This window comes from Elephantulus edwardii, unplaced genomic scaffold (assembly GCF_000299155.1).
Source record: "Elephantulus edwardii isolate Elephantulus edwardi_28Jun2011 unplaced genomic scaffold, EleEdw1.0 scaffold00151, whole genome shotgun sequence".
Classification (NCBI taxonomy): domain Eukaryota; kingdom Metazoa; phylum Chordata; class Mammalia; order Macroscelidea; family Macroscelididae; genus Elephantulus; species Elephantulus edwardii.
Genome location: NW_006399901.1, coordinates 6461331 through 6477461, shown reverse-complemented (window position 1 = coordinate 6477461; position 16131 = coordinate 6461331). Strand labels below are relative to the sequence as shown.

Sequence of the window (16131 nt, the reverse complement as noted above, 5' to 3'; positions counted from 1 at the left end):
AAGGTCTGCTGTTAGGGACCTCTCCAAAGTACTGAAGGACAATGGTTTCTCTTTGGAGACTATGGTGCATTTGATACAGGCCATGGTCTTTGCAATCACTTGTTATGCATCAGAGAGTTGGACAATGACCACGGAGGATAGAAGAAGAATTGATGCCTTTGAGCTGTGGTGCTGGAGAAGAGTACTGAATATACCATGGACTGCTAAGGGAACAAACAGGTTCATCCTGGAGAGGGTTAAACCGGGTGGCTCCTTAGAGGCAGGGATTCTGAGGCTTCGTCTGACATACTTTGGACATGTTGTAAGGAGGGACCGGTCCTTGAAGAGGAACATCAGGCTTGGGAGGGTGGAGGGACAGTGCAGGAGAGGAAGGCCCTCTATGAGGTGAATTGATTCAGTGACTGGGGTAATCGGGATGGGTGTATCGTAGACAGTACAATTGGCACAGGACAGAGCAGAGTTTAGGGCTGTTGTACATAGGGTCACTAAGAGTTGCAAGTGACTCCACGGCACATAACAACAGGGGCTAGTGATGGTTTAAGGTCAGGGCAATAGTTTCAAGGGTTCCTTCAGCCTCTGTGGCTCCAGAAAGTCTGGATTCCATGAGTTGAAATTCCATTCTGCATCTTCCCTGCTTTTACATGAGGCTTATTCTAGAATTTTTTTTTTTATCACAATGCCCCTGTAGTGGGAGCAGGGCACCGTCCAGTTCTGGCTTCATGGTATAGGGGGTAGGTAGCTGGTGAATGTAGGGCCAATAGCTCAGTACCATCCACAGATTAAGCTGGAGAATCAGAAGAAAAGATGTCTTTGCAAAAGCTTCCCAACTTTGGGGTTATGTGATCAGAGAATCAGCAGGAAATGTCAATTGGGGCAAAACTGGGCAGGACTTTGAATACTGAGCCCAGACATTTGTATTTACTCTGAATGCACATCCTTGAGTGTGGCTGGAGTGTGGTTTGGAGGAGGATGGGCCCTCAGGGGTGGGCAGGCAGCATGCTTTGACCCCACATTGGTACAGCAGCCCTGACCATCCTGCCTCCCACAGAATCGCCACGAGATGCTGGCTGTAGAGCCCATCAACGAGCTGCTGAGGGACAAGTGGCGCAAGTTTGGTGCGGTTTCCTTCTACATCAGTGTGGTTTCTTACCTGTGCGCCATGGTCATCTTCACCCTCACGGCCTACTACCAGCCACTAGAGGGCACTGTGAGTAGCATGAGCTGGGTGGCAGTTAGGACAAGCAAGCACTACACTGGGATTGCACTAAGCTGGGATTGCACTAAGCCTAGGCATAGCCTGGCCCTCTGGAGTCCCCTGTGGCAGACTTAGCAACAGGGTGGGGGTGCCTCTGAGTGGGGAGGAGACCCCACCCCCAGCCAGGAGGGAGAGAGGAGGCTCCACGCTAGAGCTCAAGGTGTTGGGGAACATCTGGATGTGTGGCCTGATGTTGGTTGGAGTGGGTGAGGACCTGCGTGCTCTGCTTCTCTAGCCACCCTATCCTTACCACACAACGATGGACTACATGAGGCTGGCTGGCGAGGTCATTACACTCTTCACTGGAGTCCTGTTCTTTTTCACCAATGTGAGTGCTTTACCTGCTGGACACAACCCACCTTCTACTGCCTCTGTCTCCTTTTTCTTTCTGCCTTCTCTTCCTCCTGGTCTCTGCTTAAAGAAAACCCAAAACAAACAAACAAAACCCAAAAAACAACAACCCAATAAACCACCAAAACCCCCAAACCCACTGCTGTCGAGTTGATCTTGACTCATAGCGACCCTCCAAGGGGCTTTTGAGGCTGTAAATCTCTCTAGGAAAGAGATGGCCTATCTTTCTTCTATGGACTCAAACCCTCCATCTTTCGGTTACCTGCCTAGCACATAACGCACTATGCCACCCATGTTCCATTCCATTCCATGAACAACCTAACTAAAGGTTGGTGGTACAAGCCCACCCTTTGGGACACACAGGAAGGTCCTGGCAAGTTCTCCATTAAGATCACAGCTGAGAAAATGTAGGGAGCAGTTCGATCCTGTAGTACTCGGGCTCACCATGAGTTGATATAGACTCTAGAACAATGGGTTCAGTCTAGGGTTTGGTCTTTTCTTCCTGGAGTCCCTGGCTCACACATTCACCTGCTAACTAAAGGGCTGGCAGTTTGAGTCCACTTAAAAGGGAACATTGAGGGAAAGGCCTAGAGATTGGCTTGTGAAAAATCAGACATTGAACCCGCAGGAAACACAGTTGTACTGACACCCGTGAGGCTGTTATTAGTCTGGATAGACTTAATAGCAACTGGTTCTCTTTTCCTCTTTTTATTTCTCTGGCATCTTTCCCCCCCTCCTTCTCCAACTCTTTCCTCTCCTCTTTCTCTTTTCCAACAGGTCTCTGCATCACCCTGTATGTGCTCCCTCTTCTAGACCTTCCCTCCACCCCCTCTCTTCTCCTGACTCCTCGCTTTTTCGGGACCCTCTCCCTTCTCCAGATCAAGGACCTGTTCATGAAGAAATGCCCTGGAGTGAATTCTCTCTTCATTGATGGCTCCTTCCAGCTGTTGTAGTGAGTAGGGGACCCTGAGCCGGTAGCTCCTTGGGGAAGAAGGTGGAGCTGGGCTGGCTGGCCATTCAGCAGCTCTAACTCCTGATCCAGGATAAGACAATGGCCTGGCAAAAGGCTCTTCTTGACTAAGGTTGCTAACGGATGTATACACCAGCATGCATGGAAATAGGTTCAATCTCTTATGCTGGTGATTGATTGCTAATGTCTGTCTGCTGTGCCTTTCTCAATTGTGAGGCTGTGCTTGCATTTAATGGGAAAGAGAGCTGTGAATGATCAGTGATGTCTGTCTAGGGCACAAGCTAAGGGAGTTGGTGTGTGATACATTTTGTCTATTTCCCTTAGAATGAAATTTACTGAACTACAAAATTTCCACTGGACACCCTTGAAAACCTCTCTCTAGCCTCTTCAAGGGGTGTCCCTTTGGGACTTTTAGGGCCTCAAACTATCATTTGATAGTTAAATGAGGGTCTTGGACAACAGACTTCCAGGGAACCTAACTAATAATTCTCTTTATTTCTTTTTGAGGGCTGAGCAGGGGAGGGTCTGGGTGCCGGGGAGGGTTTGGGGGGTACGTTCCCAATTCCAGGACCTCATGGTGCCCTCTTCCTCTTGGCCCCCCTCGTGATTGTTGCTGTCCCATAGCTTCATCTACTCTGTGCTGGTGATTGTCTCGGCCGCCCTCTACCTAGCGGGGATTGAGGCGTACTTGGCCGTCATGGTCTTTGCATTGGTCTTGGGCTGGATGAACGCACTCTACTTTACTCGTGGGCTGAAGCTGACAGGAACCTACAGCATCATGATCCAGAAGGTACAGACGTGGTGGCGGGGTGGAGGCTCTGGGCCTGTGTATCCCTGCAGGGGGCCGCAGTTCCACAGGTATAGCTTCCCTGTGCAGATGGGGCTAGGGGCTGGTGGTGCTGCAGGGCCAGGATATCAGGAGCCAGGGTGGGCAAGGGTAGAGGTGGAGAGAAAGTTTAGGGTGGGAGCAGTGGGGAAAATAAGAAGGGACATGTCTCACTTTAACTTCTGTTACCCCTCTGGGGTCTTTAGATTCTCTTCAAAGACCTTTTCCGCTTCCTGCTTGTCTACTTACTCTTCATGATCGGCTATGCCTCAGGTAAGTTCTGAGTGTCCAGGTGGGGCTGGTGGGGGCAGGTGCCAACACGTGATGGCGACAGTAAACCTGCTTTGTTGAACTCTCGCTGTGTGCCCAACTTTTGCTGAATGCTTTACCACCTCTGCCTCATTTGATCTTTCTAAAGAGCCTGGGAGTTAAGTGCCTTTACTTAAGAATAAGTATCTCTTTGACAGAGGTGAACACTGAGGCTTTGAAAGGTTAGACAGCTTGCCCAAGTTCAAAAGCTAGTGGATGATGAAGCCACCCCAAGCCCTGTGGCTTAAAACCATTTGTTATTGCTCACAAGCAATAGCATGAGGTCATGAGCCTGGTTGGTTCAAGTGACTGAGACCAGGTTTGGGTGAACTCATAGCCTCTTGGTGGGTGAACTATCTAGCTGAGGCAACCTCATGGGGTGACTTTGATTTCTTCTATGTGGTTCCCTTCCAGCTGTTTGGCACATTTGTCCAAATTGTGGGGGTTGCAGGGTTCCAAGAAGATGATCTTAAATGGCACTACCATTTTTCCTTTCTAACAGCAAGGGAGAAGAGTTCCAGCATGTTTCCCCACATGCTCGCCAACATATGTTATTTCCTATTTTCTTTTCTGTTTATCTGCCCTGTTGTCGTTGTGTACCATAGAGTCAGAACCAATCCATAGCTGACCTTCTCGTGGGTTTTCAGAGGCAGAGGCAGTAAATGGCATGGGAGAAGATTGCTCATCTTTCTCCCTCAGAACAGCTGGTAGATTTGAACCATGTACCTTTGCCTTGACAGTGCAATTCCTTACCACAAAGCCACCAGAGTTTTCTAGTGAGAGTAAAATGGCATGATTTTGATTTTCTTTTTTTTTTTTATTTTGTGTGTGTGTACCGTCAAATCAGATCTGACTGGTACAGGAGGATATTGCGCCTCCTTCTCCGGCAGAGCGTCTGGTGGATTCGAACCGTGCGCCTCTGGGATTGCAGTGCAGTGTCTTGCCACTAGGCCACCAGAGCTCCCCCATGATTTTGATTTTCATCTTCCTAGAAGAGAAGGTATAGCCAGAATGCTCTTTGGAGCTGGAGAGTGAATAAGGAGACAGAAGAACTGGTGCCTTTGAATTATGGTGTTGTAGGAGAGTACTGAATAGCCCCTGAATTGCTGAAAGAGCAAATAGATATGTCTTGGAGAAAGCCAGAGTGCTTCTCAAAGGCATGCATGGATGGCAAAGCTTCATCTCACGTATATTGGACATGTTGCTGGGAGAGATTATTCCTTGTGAAGGGACATCATGCTTGGAAAAGTGGAAGGTCAGTGGAAGAAAAGACCCTCAATGAGATAAGTTGACACAGTGACTGAAGCAATGGGTTCAAGTGTGTCAGGGATGGTGAGGATAGGACAGGGTTCAGATCTGTTGTTCATAGGATTGCTCTGAGTTGTACCTAACTCAATGGTACGGAATAACAACAAAAACATAACTGGGTAGGTTTATTTTTAGACTCTCATTTATATTCCATTGGTCTATACCTCTATTTCGGTTACATTTTCTGACTGTTTTGAGTACTGTGGCATTGTTGTTGTTGTTGTTGTTGTTATTAAGTGCCGTTGAGTTGTAGGCGACTCATAGCAACCCTGTGAACGAAAGTCCTTGACACTTACATAACTTTTATCCTTTCCAAAGGTTCATAGGGTTTCTGGAGGCAAGTTATTTACAGAAGTGGATGCCACTCCTGCTTCCAAGCATACCATATATTTTAAAATCCGAAATTTTGAGTCTTCTTATTTTGTCCTCTTTCAACATTGTTTTTGCTATTTGGGGACTATTGACATTCCTTATAAAGTTGAGAAATGGTTTTTCATTTTTCTATTGCTGTAAAGGAAGCTGTTGGAATTTTTTTTATCAGAATTACATAGACTCTACAGTTCCTTTGGGGTAGTATTGACATCCTAATGATATTAAGTTTTCCAGTCCATGAACATGGAACATCTTTCCACTTAAGTTTTCTTTAATCTTTTAAGCAATGTTTTTGGAGTTTTCATTGTATGACTCTTTCATATTCTTGGTTAGATTTATTCCTAGATCTTTTTTATTCTCTTAGATGATGTAAACGGAATTATTTCCCTTGCAGATTTCTCATTGATGGTGTTGTTATTGTGATGTGTCATCTATTCACCTGTGACTCTGTGTACAATAACTCTCAAGCCTGTGCTGTCCTGAGCCATGCTCATGGATTCTGACATGCCTACCCCCATTGCCCTAGTTATTGTATCGATCTATCTCATCTGGGGTCTTCTTCTCTTGCACTGTCCCTCCACCCTTACAAGCATGATGTCCTTCTCTAAGGACTGGACCCTCCTGGCCACTTGGTTTCACCCTCTCCTAGACAGACCTATTTGTTTTCTTGGTGGTCCATGATATGCTCAAGACTCATCTCCAACACCACAACTCAAAGGCATCAATTCTCCTTCTATCATCGTTAGTCATTATCCAGCTCTCTGATGCATAGCAAGTAATTATGAAGACCATGGGCTTTGCATGGACATTGCTGGTGTGCAGGAACACAAACAATTTTTTGTTTGTTTGTTGACTTTGTGCCATGCAATGTTGCCACATTCCTCTAGTAGGTCTTGAAGTTTTCTTGTGAGCTCTTTGGGAATTCTCTGTATGGAGAACCATATCATCTACAAGCGTGTTGGAAGAAGTGCAGCCAGAGTGTTTCTTGAAAGCAAAAATTATGAGATTTCCTCTCACATACTTTTTGGCATGTTATCAGAAGGAAGCAGTCATCGTGTTTGGAATGGTGAAGGAGAGGAAGACTCTTTTTTTTTTTTTAAATTTTGTGTGCGTGTACCGTCAAATCAGATCTGACTGCTACAGGAGGATATTGCGCCTCCTTCTCCGGCAGAGCGTCTGGTGGATTCGAACCGTGTTCCTCTGGGATTGCAGTGCAGTTTCTTGCCACTAGGCCACCAGAGCTCCCCTGGAGAGGAAGACTCTTAACGGGATGGATTGGCATAGTGACTGCACCAATGGACTTAAGGATGGCAGAGATTGTGCAATGGCATGGGGTTGGACAGGGATTTGATCTGTTGTACATAGGGTGGCTATGAGTTGGAGTTGGCACCTAATATCAACAACAGTCATCAACACATAGAGGTACCCTTATTTCTTCTTTTCCAATCTGAAATTCTTTCTTATCTTACTTACTACTCTGGCCAGGACTCCTAATAATGAATAGAGTAGTAAAAGTAGATTCTTGATTTTAAGGGGAAAGGCCCCAGTCTTTCTCCATTAAGTATAATGTTGGCTTTTCATATATGTCTTGAATCTTATTAGGAATTTCCCTTCTGTTCTAGCTAACTTTGGAGTTTCATCAAGATAGCATGTTGGATTTTGTTGAATTGTCTTTTTTAAATGTATGTATGTTGTTGTTAATTGGCATCGAGTCAGGTGCAACACATAGCAACAAATTTGAACCCTACCCTATCTTGTGCTGTACTCAGCATCTCTGATGTACTTGAGTCCATTGCTGCAATAACTGGGTCAATCCATCTCTTTGAGGGCCTTCCTTTCCTTTACTAACCCTCCACCTTTCCAGGCATGATGTCCCTTTTCAGGGAATAGCCTCTCCTAGCAACGTGGAGAAAGTATGTGAGAAGAAGCTTCATCATCTGTTCCTCCAAGGAGGGCTCTGGGTACACATTTTTTCCAAGACAAACCTATTGGTTCTGTTTGCAGCCCATGGGATATTCAATACTCTTCTCCAACACCACAGCTCAAAGGCATTGATTATTCTTCTGTTATCCTTATTCACTGTCCAGCTCTCAGATACATAGCAAGTGATTGAAAAGACCATGGCCTGAAACAAGTGCTCCTTAGTCTTTTTTTTCTTTCCCCAGCCCCCTTTTTTTAATTGGGAAAAACATATTGGGGGTACAAGGAGGTGAGGGTTGGGGGCAGAAGGGTGAGGATGGGCCAGGATGCAGTTGCAGAGCTGCACAGTTTGGTCGGTGGGGGGAGCAGGTGAAGGAAATGATGAGGGTCCAGTGGGGACCAGATGCTACAGAGGAATGACAAGCATTTTCCAATGGTAATTAAACCAACTGTCTTATTGATTTAGGAACCGGATGCTGACTCTCTGGCTTCTTCATGCTGAACAGGGCCGTAGATGTAAAGGAGGGAAGGGAGGACGCTTTATCACCTTACTGGTGGTCTTGGGTTAAAGCTGCTTGCCTTCTTGTTCTGTTAGAAGACATTTTCCTGTCATTTGCTCCCCTCTGGACTGCAAAGTGTTTTCCCAGGTGGGTCCAGTGAGGATGGCTGGTTGAACCCAGAGGCTCCATCCTCCTTTGCTTCCTTAGCTGTCAGTTGTATTTCCTTTTTGTCACTAGCACTGGGTTCAGGGTCAATTATGGAGAAAAACTCAAGAATTACGGTTACCTATAGGAAAGGGAGCAAACCTAGAGAGAACAAACTTGTGAGTTACAAATAGAAGGGCTTTGAGGGTGTTGCTTTCAGGTTTACTGGGGGAGAGGGTGGCAGATGGTGGTCTAGACAACATTCTCTGCATACCCTAGGCATTCTTTTTTTTTCCCCTTCCCCACCCAGGGGTCAGATGGCACAATCTGGGGACTGAAGAGCTCACCCTGAGGGCCACGACAGCTTGCCCCGAGCCAGGGGCCGAGGGCAGCCCGCCCCGGACAGAGGTCCGCGAGCTCCTTAGTCTTTAAACTGGCATTACTGAGATAACGATATAGTTCTTTTCCTTTGTTCTATTGAAGGAGTATATTATGTTGTTTGGGGTTTTTTAAATCCACATCTGATCATTGGAATGGTGAGGGGCTGAGTAGTGTTATGTTTTGTTCTGTTATATATTGGGCTATACTGTGAGTCAGGGCCAACCTTTAAGGCAGTTACAAGCAACATAGCCTATGAGTTGAAATGTATTCACCACCTCTGGTTGACAGCAGTATGATTCAATGACCAATGGGTCTGAGGCTATCCAAGTCTCCTCATGGCACTTTCAGGTCCTATTGTTACCATGTTGAAGACTTGGAATTGTCATCTGTGCTTAGTAGAAAGAGATAGGGGTTGAGGTTAATTTTAAGCATTTGAAAGGGTGAGACCATTAGAGATCACAGCTTCTGAGACAGTCAATTTTCTTCCATTCATGCTTCTCACATTCCACGTTCTAATCACTAGTGTCTGTTTCCAGCTGTTCCTCCCTCTTTATATTTGAGATCTCAGCCTCAGTTGCCATGTCTACTAGTCTAAGTGTGCTCCATCTATCAGTATAGGTTTCTCTCTCTCATACACACACACACACACACACACACACGTATAAGAAATATGTTTAAATACATATGTATACCATTGCTGATATCAGATAGATATTGGCTGAAAGCAGAGAATATCGGAAGAATGTGTTTTACTGACTATGCAAAGGCATTTGACTGTGTGGATCATAACAAGTTATGACTAACATTGAGAAAAATGGGAATGCCAGATTTATTGTGTTCATAAAGAATCTATACCTAAACCAAGAAGTTGTTGTCTGAAAGGAACAGAGGAAGACTTTATGGTCTAAAACAGGGAAGGGTATGTGTAGGGGTGTGTCCTTTCTCCATACCTATTCAATCTATTTGTTGAACAAATAATTCATAAATCTGGACTCAATGAAAAGGAATGTGGCATCAGAATTGGAGGAAGATTCATCAACAACTTGTGCTATACAAATGCATAATCATGCTTGCTGAAAGCAAGGGGGACCTGAAGCACTTGTTACAGAAGAAAGACTACAGCCTTCAATACAGATAGCATTTTGGGGGGGGGTGCATAAATCAATGGTGATTTATTCAATAAAACACAATGTATGCGACTGATCACATCAATCACCACTTGAATGAAGGACTGTGTGAAACACAATGTAAATTAATTTTTTATGCAAAAATGGATAGCATCTTAATGTCAAGAAAACAATGTCCTTACTACTGGGCCAGTGAGAAACAGCAGGATAGATGGAGAAAGAATTTAAATTGTTAATGATTTCATCTTGCTTGGATCCACAGTCAATGCTCTGGGAAAGTCAGGGACCTCTCCAAAACACTGAAGAGCAATAATATCAGTTTGAAACAAGTGTGCCTGATTCAGACCACTTGTCTTTTCCATTACTTGCTGTACATCTGAAAGCCGATGACACAAGAATTGATACCTTTGAGCTATGGTGTTGAAGAGAACTGAATATCCCATGAACTGCCACAAGAACGAACAGGTATGTCTTGGAAAAGATGCAGCCTGGAGTGCTCCTTGGGCATGGACAGCAAAACTTAGTTTCTCATACTCTGGACATGTTGTTAGGAGAGGCTATTCCTTGGAAAAGGATATCATGCTTGGAAAGGTGATGGGGCAGTGAAAGAGAGGAAGGTCTCCATTGAAATGTGTTGACATGGTGACTATAGTCATAGAGACATTGGACTCAAGTGATCAGAGATGGTGATGATGGCACAGGATTCAATTTGTTGGTTTTTACCTCCCTTTTCTTGTTGTGTACCATCGAGTCGGATCCAACTGGCACAGGAGGAGATTGCCCCTCCTTCTCCAGCCCAGCATCTGGTGGATTCGAACTGTGCACGTTAGGGATTGCAGCACAGCTTCTTGCCACTAGGCCACCAGAGCTCCCTTGGACAGGAATCAGATCTCTTGTTTATAGAGGTGCTATGAGCTGTGTTTGACTTGATGGGCGTAACAACAACAACAACAACAAATATATATGTGTGTATGCCCATTGTTATTGAGTTGATTCCAACTCATGAAGACCCTCTGTTGGTCTTCTGAGGCTAGGAACCTTTATGGAGGAGACTGCCCATCTTTCTCCCTTGGAATTACTGATGAATTTGAACTGACAACCTTTAAGCTGGCAACCTGACACATTACACACTATACCACCAGTGCTACAAACGTGTGTACACACACATACACGCACACACACACACACACACACTCACCCTCTAAAGGAGATTACTCACGTGCTTGTAGAGGCTGGCATGTCTGAGGTCCATGGCATGCATCTGCAGAGGCTGAGGAAATAAAAGACTGACAGGCAAGGCAGGCCACTGGCTCAAGTGCAAAGAAGCATAGAGGTGAGGGGCCAGATGCAGGATCTTGACCAAGCAAAAAAGCAAGCAAGGATGACCAGACTTCCTCATATGGTTGGTGCAGACCACACTACCTTCAACCGATTGTCTGTTCATAGCAAATCCCATTGGGTGAGAATTACACTGTTTTTGTTGTTGATTGTTGTAGAGTGGAGCACGACTCACAGTGACCCTATGAACAAAAGACCTGAAACCTTTCTATAACTATCGTCATTTCTCAAATTTCATAGAGGTTCCAAAGACATGTTGTTTAGGAAGTGGATGCTTCCAAATATAAGTATGATAAAAAGAGGTCAGTCTAAATCAACATCAGTTCTAAAGAGTCTTTATTTCTGTATGGAAATAATATCAGAAGAATATTTTTTCCATAATTGAGATACAGTCATACAAATCCACATAAGACAACAAGCTGACTAGAAATAAACTTCAACAAGAAACACGTTGGGAGAGGTGCCCATATCTGATCCCAAAGATGAATCTACCTGGTAAACAGACTTCTAATAGATTTGAATGGACTTTAGATGGCATAGTTCTTGCATTGCTGACCCAGTGCCCACAACACCTCTGGAGGTTCGAATCCACCAGCAACTCTAATGGAAGTTTCTAGCCTCAGAAATCCAGTGCAGGGTCAGCTAGGAGTTGGCTCCAAATCAACAGCAATGAGTGGGTGAATGAATACATCTGAAGATAGAAAACTATTAGAAAGGATAAGAGGTTATATGCCATTTTATTTTATCATGAAGCGTCATTGATAAAACCAAATGAGGAAAACCAACTATATCAGACTTTATCAAGGGGTTGTTGTTAAGTACTGCCACATAGGAACTGACCCATAACTGACCTTCTGGCAGGTTTTTAGAGGCAGGGAATCACAAGGGTGATTGCCCGTTTTTCTCCAATGGAGCGTTTAGTGGATTTGAACACCGTGTTTTTAGGGTTTTAGCACAGCTCCTTACCCCTAGACTCCCAGAGCTTCCTTCAAGGGGAGGACCAGACCATAATTACCAAGCTAGAGGATCGTAGGCAGCTCAGCGGATATATAACCTTAGCCGTCACAGTTCAGTGAGGCCTGCCTGTGGAAGGCATGGCTTAGACCTGCTCAGTTTTGCAATATGTAAGGAGTAGATTGGGCCTAGAAACAAGCATGCACAAATGGGGGAAAGGTGGGTGCCCCGTGGAGACGAAGCAGGAACCATGGGGCACAGAGAATACAAGAACGGAAGCGAGAATGTCCCTGCAGAATGGACAGATATCTTCCCTGTGATCCGACCCCGTGAGTTCAGACTTCTAGCCCCCTGTGAGAGAATGAACTTCTATTTGTTAGAGTTGCCTGCTTTTGGTATTTCAGCAGCACCAGGGACCAAGACATATGATCAGCACCTTCTCCGTGTACTTACTGTGCTGTGGTGGCACGGTAGTTAAGTGCTCAGCTCCTAACTTAAAGGTCAGAAGTTCGAATCTACCTGCTGATCTGCAGGAATAAGATGTAGCCATCTGCTTCCACACGGCCTTGGAAACCCGATGAGACAGTTTTATTCTGTGTCACAGGATTGCTGAGACAAAATTGACCCATGGCTACAATCTAACCTCCAACCATTAGGTGGCAGTAGCATCTCTCTCCCTGGGGTGACACTCAACAATGTCTCCAGACTTGAGGACCATTAGACTAGATTCTGTACACTTCTTCACCAACACATTGCACTGGGAAAATCTGCAGTTAGGGACCTCTCCAAATTATTGAGGAGTAGTGATGTCAGTTTGAAGACGAAAGCGTGTCTAATTCAGGTCATAGTAATCAGAAATGATTACTTGCTATGTATCTGAGAGCTGGGCAGTGAATAAGGAGGGCAGAAGGAGAATTGATGTTTTTGAGCTTGGTGTTGGAGAAGAGCACTGAACATCCCATGGATGGCCAAGAGAATGAACAGATATATCTTGGAGAGGGTACAGCCTCTTCAGAGACGAGAATGATGAGACTTGCTGCACATACTTTGAGCATGTTGCTAGGAAAGGCTGTTCCTTGGAGAAGGACACGATGATCCACCAGGTAAACTGACACGGTGACTGCTGCAATGGGCTCTTTGTGTGTCAGGAAGTGTGAGGATGGCGCAGGATAGAACAGGGTTCAGATCTTTTGCTCATAGGGTCTCTATGAGTCACACTAGATTCCATGGCACCTAACAGTAACAAAAACCACATGCACACTAGAATCAGAAATATCTGATTTTGCCTCTTGACTTGTCCTGCCAACAGGATAATGTTGGGTAATGTTGGGCCAGTGCTCACCCCTCTCTCGGCCTCAGCTTTCCCATCTACAGAATGGGAGTAATGCCGTTCACTTCAATACCACTCAGTGCCTGCCAACCCCTGTACTTCCCACAGCCCTGGTCTCTCTCCTGAACCCTTGTGCCAACATGAAGGTGTGCAACCAGGACCAGACCAACTGCTCGGTGCCCACCTACCCCTCGTGCCGTGACAGTGAGACCTTCAGCACCTTCCTTCTGGACCTCTTCAAGCTGACCATCGGCATGGGTGATCTGGAGATGCTCAGCAGCACCAAGTACCCCGTCGTCTTTATCATCCTGCTAGTCACCTACATCATCCTCACCTTCGTGCTGCTTCTTAACATGCTCATTGCCCTCATGGGGGAGACGGTGGGCCAGGTGTCCAAGGAGAGCAAGCACATCTGGAAGCTGCAGGTGAGTGAGACTCTGGCATGCTTGGGTGAGGGGAGGTTCCCTGAGCGCCCACCCTGACCTTCCTCTGCGCCCAGTGGGCCACCACCATCCTAGACATTGAGCGCTCCTTCCCCGTGTTCCTGAGGAAAGCTTTCCGCTCTGGCGAGATGGTCACCGTGGGCAAGAACTCAGACGGCACGCCAGACCGCCGCTGGTGCTTCAGGTAAGCCAGGTGCAGCTGAACCTGGGGAGACTCTGGGTGGTGCAGACAGCAAAGCGCTTGACTATTAGCCAAAAGGCTGCCAGTTCAAATCCACCCAGGGCCACCTTGGTAGTCTCGTTGCTGAGAAGGCCCAGTTTTGAAAACCCGATGGAGAAATTCCACTTTTCACTCATGGGGGTGCTGTGCACCAGAATGATGGGAAGGTAACTTTTTAAAAAATATTTTTATTGTGATTTTAACAAAAGTTTACAGAAAACTTGGATTTCCATTCATTCATTCATTATCGCACATTTTCTTTCCTACCCCCCCCCCAGTTTGCTTTTCTCTTTCAAAAATTCATTCATTGTTGCACAATTGCCCCCTCCTCAGTTCACTTTGCTATGCACCTCTTACTCAGTATTGTCATGCACTTAATGCCTAATCATATATTCCTTTTAAACAGTTCTTTCCCTCATCTGTTTAAATGCAGGGTTTATTATTTATTCCCTCTTTTCTTAGTTTCTCCCCAACCCCCAATATCAGTCCTTTTTATAACAGTGGCGTTATGCAGTATTTGTCCTTTTCTGACTGTGATATTTCACTCAGCATAATGTCCTCCAGGGTCACCCATTTTGTGTAGTATTTTGTATGAGTTCCTTGTTTTTCAGTGCTGCATAGTATTCCATTGTGTGAATATAATCACAGCTTCTCTATCCATTAATTTTTTTATGATTCAAATTATGTAAGTATATTTCATAAAGCAGATGCAACAAAATGAAGATACTTATAAAGCAAATGGTGGCATAATTAAGTTTTTTGTTTTAAATTTTATTTTATTAATTTTAATGAACATTTACAGAGATTTTGGATTTTCGTTCATTCATTATTGCACTTTTTTCTTTTGTTGATGGGCACTTCAGTTGCTTCCATCTCTTTGCTATTGTGAACAATGCAGCAATAAACATAGGTGTGCATATATCTGTTTGGGTGGCAGTTCTGGTTTCTTTAGGGTATACTCCCAGTAGTGGAATTGCTGGGTCAAATGGTATTTCTATTTCCAGCTTTTTGAGAAAGCACCATACTGCCTTCCAGAATGGTTGCACCATTTTACACTCCCACCAGCAGTGAATAAGAATTCTGATTTTCACACCTCACCAGCATTTGTTGTTTGCTGGAAGGTAACTTTCAGCAATGACCTATCATATCAATAATATCAACAAGGAGATGTTGGATCAGAGAAACTGCCTAAGGCTGAGCGAGGTTTAGATCTGTCTTGGTGGAGAGTGGGCACCTCTGACCTTTTGCCCTGACCACCTCCAAAACCAGGGTGGACGAGGTGAACTGGTCCCACTGGAACCAGAACTTGGGAATCATCAATGAGGACCCAGGCAAGAATGAGACATACCAGTACTACGGCTTCTCACACACCATGGGTCGTCTCCGGAGGGGTGAGTAGAGGATAGGGTGCAGAGGGAGGGAAGATGGGCACAATGGGGAGCCCCGGGCCTTGCTCATCGCTAATTCTCTTTGAGCAATCCTGTCCCCTCTCTGAGACTCAGTGTATACATCATCTGTAGAATGAGAATGTCGAATGGCTGGCTTCTAAGCTTCCAGGGATGCTTGTGAACATCTGGAGAGCACGCCAGTGGGGTCAGGAGACAGTGGTGCCCAGGAGACTAGCATCCTCCACCTTCCTGTGTAGGAGAAACCCCTGGTGCCTTCACTAAACCATCAGGAAGGGGGAAGGTTGTGGATACTCAAGTCCTCCAGACCCAGCCTCCAATCCCAGCTCTTCTCTGCTCTCCCTGTGTGTACCTGCACAGGTGCCTTAACCTCTCATCATCATCCTCATCATACCCCCTTTAGGTCACGGTGGAGCACCCGGTACACAGTGGGTGCTCATTACTTGCATGCACTCTCTGCTCCCTCCATAATGCACAGATCGCTGGTCCTCTGTGGTACCCCGCGTGGTGGAGCTGAACAAGAACTCAAACCAAGATGACGTGGTGGTGCCACTGGACACCTTGGGAAACCCCAGCTGTGACGGCCACCAGCAGAGTTATCCACCAAAGTGGAGGACTGACGATGCCCCCCTCTAGGGTGTGGGTGCCTGCAGCCCCACCAGGTCCCTCCGCCCGACCCTTTCCAGTCCACCTGCATTTCAGCCACACCACACTTCCGCCTTCCCCTCAGGTGAGGTCTGGGTGGAGATGTCACAGAGGCTCCGGACTCTTTGATCACAGTTCTGTGGATGCTCTGTCCACAGCTTTTGGCTGCCTATCTCACTCCCATGGAGTCACTTTAACCAGTGCCAACACTCCTTCAACCAGAGAGGCTCCCACCTGGCCCCCACTTCAACGTTATTTATTTGTTCAGCTCTCAGGAAAGCAGTGTGGTCTCCACCCCCAGCTAGGGCTTCAAGACCCCTTTCCAGAGGTGC

The 16131-nt window shown here is 45.8% G+C and overlaps 1 protein-coding gene across 5 annotated transcripts in view; it reads left to right on the top strand.

The window, feature by feature from the left end:
- TRPV4 (transient receptor potential cation channel, subfamily V, member 4) overlaps positions 1–15790 on the top strand; it is a 42086-nt gene extending 26296 nt beyond the window's left edge. For all 5 annotated transcript variants that reach the window (XM_006894837.1, XM_006894840.1, XM_006894838.1 and 2 more), the window contains 9 exons: positions 1049–1207; positions 1491–1583; positions 2485–2558; positions 3201–3366; positions 3609–3675; positions 13194–13510; positions 13585–13712; positions 15018–15139; positions 15633–15790. In XM_006894837.1, the coding sequence (XP_006894899.1) occupies positions 1049–1207; positions 1491–1583; positions 2485–2558; positions 3201–3366; positions 3609–3675; positions 13194–13510; positions 13585–13712; positions 15018–15139; positions 15633–15790 (1284 nt within the window). The remainder of the gene's footprint in view (positions 1–1048; positions 1208–1490; positions 1584–2484; positions 2559–3200; positions 3367–3608; positions 3676–13193; positions 13511–13584; positions 13713–15017; positions 15140–15632) is intronic.
- Positions 15791–16131: the final 341 nt, after the last annotated feature.